Source organism: Drosophila bipectinata, chromosome 2R (genome assembly GCF_030179905.1).
Source record: "Drosophila bipectinata strain 14024-0381.07 chromosome 2R, DbipHiC1v2, whole genome shotgun sequence".
In the NCBI taxonomy this organism is placed as follows: Eukaryota; Metazoa; Arthropoda; class Insecta; order Diptera; family Drosophilidae; genus Drosophila; species Drosophila bipectinata.
In genome coordinates, this window is record NC_091737.1 from 13,066,350 (window position 1) to 13,072,395 (window position 6,046).

Below are 6,046 nucleotides of genomic sequence, written 5' to 3' on the forward strand. Positions count from 1 at the left end.
TTGTTATAATATGTTATATGATAGATGGTTGATAGTTGGCAACACTAACCAAAGAGATTCCCAGCTGTGTAGTGTTGAAAAACACCCGGTGTCTTTTGAGCGGCGCACGTGGAGCAAAACAGAAGTGCTCACGTTTTTAGTCAATTTCAGCTCTAAAACCTTTATAAATTAAGTTAAAAGTATGGGTCGCAAAGCTGAATACAGTGAGAAACCGAAGAAGGGACCTGGGCGGAAAGCCCGAAAGCAGGGACCCCCTGTTTTTCGCAAGCAGTCCTTTGGTGAGTGAATGGATGATGTTCCTTTCGAGCAACGTTAATGTTTTTTGAATCCGTAGCCCCCATGGAGGAGGAGGAGAAGAAGCTCTCGCATAGGCAAAAACAGCGCTCTGTCAAGCGGGAGCAGAAAAAGGTAGTTCAAAAGGCGAAACTGCAGGAGAAACGCGCCAAAGGAAAGCAAACGCAACAAGTGCGAAGAAAAACGCCCTACAACAGTGACAGTGAAGCTGAGGAGGAGGAGGAAGTGCAGCCCCAGGAAGCCTCCTCCGACGAGGAGGTGCCTCAATTGGTTCCGGCGCCGAAAACCAAGAAATCGGCTGCTTCCAAAGGCTTCACGGACGACAACAGCGAGTGGCTGAAACCTAAGAAGCAAAAGAAGCAGGTGGAACCTGAATCCGAGGAGGAGGAAGAGGATGATGAGGAGGATTTGGAAGAGGAATCTGATGCTGAGCTGGAGGAAGGTTCCGAAGAGGAAAATGGTCTCGAAGAAGACGAATCCGGCGAAGAAGAAGTATCCGGTGAGGAAGATGAAGAAGAGGAATCTGATGAAGACGCAGCTCAAGTTGGCAAGCTAGATGACCTTTCCGACGATGAAGCCAATTCCGATGATGATTTTGATATCTCCGGAGATGAAGACGCCGCCGAGGCCTCCTCCGACGAAGAAGAGGACGATGAAGACGATGATGATGATGACAAGTTGCCCATCGAGCGTGCCAACAAAAAGCTGAAAAAACGTGAGGCTAAGGAAGCCCAGCTGGCCGATGACGAAATGCAAATGACTGTCGATCGCCAGGATGTGTTCCAGCTGCCAAATGAAGAGGAGGAGGCTGAGAAGGACCTAACCCTTCAGGAGGTGCAACAGCGCATCAAAGATGTGACACTGGTTCTCTCAGACTTCAAGAAGTATCGTCAGGCGGATCGGTCTCGAGGAGAGTACATCGATCTGTTGCGTAGGGACTTGTGCCTGTACTACAGCTACAATGAGTTTCTGATGGAGAAGCTGATGGACATGTTCCCGCTAACTGAGCTCATGGAGTACCTTGAGGCCTCCGAGGTAAGTTATTTAAATATCCACCAAAGATTACCGGATATCTTACATAAAGATCTGTATTTTAGGTGGCTCGTCCCTTGACCATTCGTACGAACACACTGAAAACACGTCGCCGGGATTTGGCAGGAGCTCTCATTAATCGTGGCGTGAATCTGGATCCTCTGGGAAAGTGGACTAAGGTGGGATTGGTCGTGTTCAACTCCCAAGTGCCCCTGGGTGCTACGCCAGAGTACTTGGCTGGCCACTACATGATCCAGGGCGCCTCTTCCCTACTGCCCGTAATGGCACTAGCCCCACAGGAGAACGAAAGAATTCTGGACATGTGCTCGGCTCCAGGAGGCAAGGGCTCCCACATAGCATCCATCATGAAGAATACCGGTGTTCTGTTTGCCAACGATTCCAACCGGGACCGCATCAAGGCGATCGTGGCCAACTTCCATCGCTTGGGAATCGTAAACGCTGTGGTTAGCTGCGAGGATGGTACCAAGTTCCGGAACATTATGACTGGCTTTGATCGTGTCCTTCTCGATGCTCCCTGCACGGGCACTGGCGTTGTCTCCAAGGATCCCAGTGTGAAGACCACCAAGTCGGACGTGGACGTGCAGCGTTGTTACAACCTGCAGAGGAAACTTTTACTCACTGCCATCGATTGTGTGGACGCCAAGTCGTCAAGCGGTGGCTATATCGTGTACTCCACCTGCTCGGTGCTTCCGGAGGAGAACGAGTGGGTTATCGACTATGCGCTGAAGAAACGCAACGTCAAGTTGGTGCCCACTGGTCTGGACTTTGGCGTGGAGGGCTTCACTAAGTTCCGACAGCATCGTTTCCATCCCAGCTTGAACCTGACGAAGCGATACTATCCCCACACCCACAACATGGATGGTTTCTATGTGGCCAAGCTGAAGAAGTTCTCCAACACGATACCCATCACCAAGGAGCAGCAGGAGGAGGATGAGAAGCAGCTGGACGAAGCTATCGAGGCCGATGCTGCCCCCAAAGAAGCTGAGGAGGAAACTGAGGAGTCGCCAGAGGAGAAGGCTCCTCGCAAGGTTCTGGGCAAGAGGGCCGGCAAGCCATCTCTTACGGATATCGAGCAGGATTTGAAGAAGAAAAAGCTCGAAGAGAGCAAGTCGAAGTATGTGGTGCAGGTGTTTGAGAAGCCCGTCAAGGTAGCCAAGAAGCCAAAACCAGAAGCGAACCAGCCGCAGGAAAAGAAGGGCAAGAAGCCACAGGGAACTGAAGAGAAGCAAAATGGAAACGCCACCAAAAAGTCTCAACAGAATGGAAATGAAGAAGCCTCCCAGCCCGAACGCAAGTGGCCGAAGAAGAAGACACCAATTAAGGTGTTCGGAAATGCTCCTCCCAACAAACCAGCCGGCAAGAAGCCTCCAGTGAATGGTACTCCCTCACCAGCCAAGACGGATCCCAAGAAGAAGTTCCCTGCGGAGAATAAAAACGGAAAGCCTTCTCCCAACAAACCAGCAGATAAGAAGACACCTACAGAACCCAAGGGAAAGAAGCCTCCTACAGAACCTAAGGGAAAGAAGCCTCCTACAGAACCAAAAGGCAAGTCATCCGCACTGGCCAAGGCTCCGAGAGTAGACCTCGATGATGTGCCCGTTTTGGAGGGCAAACCCATTAAGAAGCAAAACAAACTGAAGCAAAAATCCAAGCAGATCGGCCAGCTGAAGAAGTCCAAAACAGGAGCCAATGCGGGGAAGAAGCAAAAGTTCAAAAAGTGAACACCCTTAGTCCAGAATTAAGTAGATTTTAAGCCAGTGACATATAGTTGGGCTAATCCCAGAAGTTGAATTGATTGAACTACAACAGTGGTGTATTTTACAATTAGATTCAATAAATGCCAAGTCGAGTTAGACTTGAATGTTTTTTAAACTAGTTTGGTGGACTAAATTGAGGTAGTCCCACAATATCCGAGACTATAATAAAGCTATAAGTATGCTGTTTTTAATTACCCAGTTGGGATAAGGCTAATCATTTATAAACGTAGTGGCCAATCGAGTTTATCCACCTCTAGAGCCTGCTGGTATTTAAAAGATCTATTAAAATGTTATTTGTTTTTGAAAAGCTCCGAGCTGTATAACCCCTGGCTCATCTCTTCCAGCTCCCAAAGCTCATCGAAGGTGCTCAAACCCAGCCAAGCGTAGCGATAAGCTGGTCTTTGTTGAGCTGTATTAATTATTTTTTTAGTCTGAATTAAATAAACAAAATGGGAAGTCTACTTTTTCTAGGCATTTGCCTTGGACTGGCGCTAGAATCCATCAGTGGATATATGGATATATCTTCGCAAACTGCTCTTCAGATCCGTAGGAATATGAATAGATCTGCAAACCCCTGTACGGATTTTTGGAACTACGCTTGTGGTGGTTTTGGAAATACCTCCAAGTACGTGGACAACTTCGAGTGGGTCGAGGACCTGTATGCCACTTCCATGAGAGGGTTCTTTGAGAGCCATATAGAAGATACCCAATCACCGCGACTTCTGAAACAAATGCAAACGTATTACGAGGCCTGTACTACGGATTTACTTCATTGGACCTGGGATGACATCCCCGAATCTTTTAGAGATTGGTCTCCCACCCTTGACAGTTCTCGTGGCTATGGTCTTAATGGAGTGTTCTTTGATGAGCGCGTGGATGTGGCCACCAATGATTCCTTGCAGTTGGTTGTTCAGATTCAGATGCCTCAGCTTAGTACCAGATACAGTGTGCAACGGGCACTGAGGATTATTCAAAAATATCCCTGGGAGCATAAGGATCAGATGATACAACTGGCAGGAGGCATAAGAAGGCTAGAGGACAAGTATCGTTTGCTGGAACCCATTGTGCAAACATGGAGAGTTGAGGAACTCAGCCAGCAAATACCCCAAATTCCCTGGACTGCGATCATAAGAGATATTATGGGAGTAGATCCTGGCCAGCTGGAAAACTTGCTCTTCGAGGTAAGCGATGTGAACTATTTGCGAGAGATGGGTCAACTCCTGGCCAACACCGATCCTGGGACACTGAATCAGTACCTGAAAGTCCGTCAAATGGTTTTGTTGAAGGAGACGGAACCACTTAGCAAAAACCCCAAGTCCTGTATACACCATATGAGGGCTCTGTTGCCGCTGGGAATGGAGTATATTTACGATAAATTTTTGTATAAAAACCGCAAGCAGGACACTCTCAAGCTGGAGGAGATTCTGCGGAGTTTAAAAGCCACTTTTGGGAAATACTTAGACGCCAATAGGTTGGGAGTTACTTCGGATCAGATGGCCTACTTGAGGGCTAAGCTGTATGGAATGAAAATAAAAATAGGGAACCTGCCGGAGGATGAGTCCCCCGAGTTTTATGACAATCCCTACCAGAGTGCTAATTTTACGGAGTCTTCCTTTCTGAAGAATCTCATTGAGGCCTTGGCCTTAAGAACCCGTCTTCAGCACGAGGGACTTCTGCAGCCAGGATCTAGATTGGATCTGAGAAGGTACTATGTCAACGACGATGTAGTCAAGGCACGAACTTCTCCCTTCTATGAAAACGAGAGAAACACCATCACAGTGCCCATGTTGTTTCTCCAGTGGCCACTTTTCGATCATCGCCAGCATGCCATTTTCCACGGAAGCCTCCTTGAAGCAGTGCTGGCCCACGAGATGAGTCATGGCTTCGAGCAGGAGGGCATACTCTTCGATGCGGACGGAAATGAGTCCCCGATCGGATTGGAAATACGGGAATCCCCGGGCTTCCAAAACGCCATCAAGTGCGTCCAGCAGCAACCCTTCGTGTCACTCAAGGAACGCCTAGCGGATCTTAATGGCCTACAACTGGCCTATGATGCCTTCTTTGATTTGAACCATGATTCCCGAAAATTCGAATATCGTCCATATGCCTTTGAGGCGGAATTCTCGGCGCCCCAACTGTTCTTCCTGAGCTACGCCCAGTTCTTTTGCGGTCTTCTGCCTCCGGTTATTGCCCACGACCGGGATGATGAGCGTGTGAACGTGAGCGTTGGAAATTTGCGTCAATTCGCCTACGACTTCAAGTGCGAGCCATCAACCGTACAATCGCATCCCATCTGTGAGATGTGGCGTCCGCCGCCGCGGGAGGAGTACAGGTCAGGTTGATATTTCAATTGTTTGGATGGCCAACACGATAATAAAAAGTAACACAAAATATAGGTTTATCGACTTGTAAATGATGTTTATTTTGACTTTGTTATAAAATAAATAAAAAGATTTCTTCCAAATGACAAATACAAGTTCAAGAAGTCAAGGTCCCCTAATCGGGTGCTTATCAAAGGTTATACACTTGTCCTATCTCTCCACTTACTCTCTGACTATTCATACTTTGAGTGGCGGTAGAAAATAGGGTATTAAATGCCGAATTTCTGGCTAAACTAGACAAAACCCATTTGCCGGCCCATTCAGCTTGAGTGTCAATTGCAGCTGACAGGCAATAGCAAGTGCTGCAATCGCAACGTCGGCGACATCGTCAATTGAATGCAAATACCACAACCACTAAAAAAAATGCCGGTCTCAGTAAAAAGACAAAAGCTTTCTGATCTCTCCCACACTCTCCATTTTGTTTGCGAGAGCTTTCCACGGGCGCAACTTGTTGCGGTTGGCCACCTGAACTGGTGTTGTATCCTGCTCTGTAGTTGTGTGTGGCGCGGGGGTTGTGATTGTGTGGGTGTGCTTTTCCTCGAAGCTTTACTTTTCATACGC

The 6,046-nt window shown here is 47.9% G+C and overlaps 2 protein-coding genes across 2 annotated transcripts; both read left to right on the plus strand.

Moving 5' to 3' along the window:
* The first annotated feature begins 81 nt into the window (after nucleotides 1–81).
* LOC108131764 (uncharacterized) lies at nucleotides 82–3,202 on the plus strand. The gene is made up of 3 exons (XM_017250813.3): nucleotides 82–278; nucleotides 335–1,329; nucleotides 1,392–3,202. Exons 1-3 carry the CDS (start codon nucleotides 182–184, stop codon nucleotides 3,066–3,068), a joined length of 2,769 nt encoding a protein of 922 aa, XP_017106302.2. The 5' UTR covers nucleotides 82–181; the 3' UTR covers nucleotides 3,069–3,202.
* Nucleotides 3,203–3,555: 353 nt separating this feature from the next.
* Nepl10 (Neprilysin-like 10) lies at nucleotides 3,556–5,563 on the plus strand. The gene has a single exon (XM_017250815.3). It carries the CDS (start codon nucleotides 3,617–3,619, stop codon nucleotides 5,444–5,446), a length of 1,830 nt encoding a protein of 609 aa, XP_017106304.2. The 5' UTR covers nucleotides 3,556–3,616; the 3' UTR covers nucleotides 5,447–5,563.
* The last annotated feature ends 483 nt before the right edge of the window (nucleotides 5,564–6,046 follow it).

What these genes read in the sequence shown, in the direction of transcription:
- Nepl10 (XM_017250815.3), top strand. Translation starts at nt 3,617, where the DNA reads ATGGATATATCTTCGCAAACTGCTCTTCAGATCCGTAGGAATATGAAT.
- LOC108131764 (XM_017250813.3), top strand. Translation starts at nt 182, where the DNA reads ATGGGTCGCAAAGCTGAATACAGTGAGAAACCGAAGAAGGGACCTGGG. An exon ending in TTTTCGCAAGCAGTCCTTTG is followed by an intron (nt 279 to 334) that starts GTGAGTGAATGG and finishes TTGAATCCGTAG; the next exon opens with CCCCCATGGAGGAGGAGGAG. An exon ending in AGTACCTTGAGGCCTCCGAG is followed by an intron (nt 1,330 to 1,391) that starts GTAAGTTATTTA and finishes TCTGTATTTTAG; the next exon opens with GTGGCTCGTCCCTTGACCAT.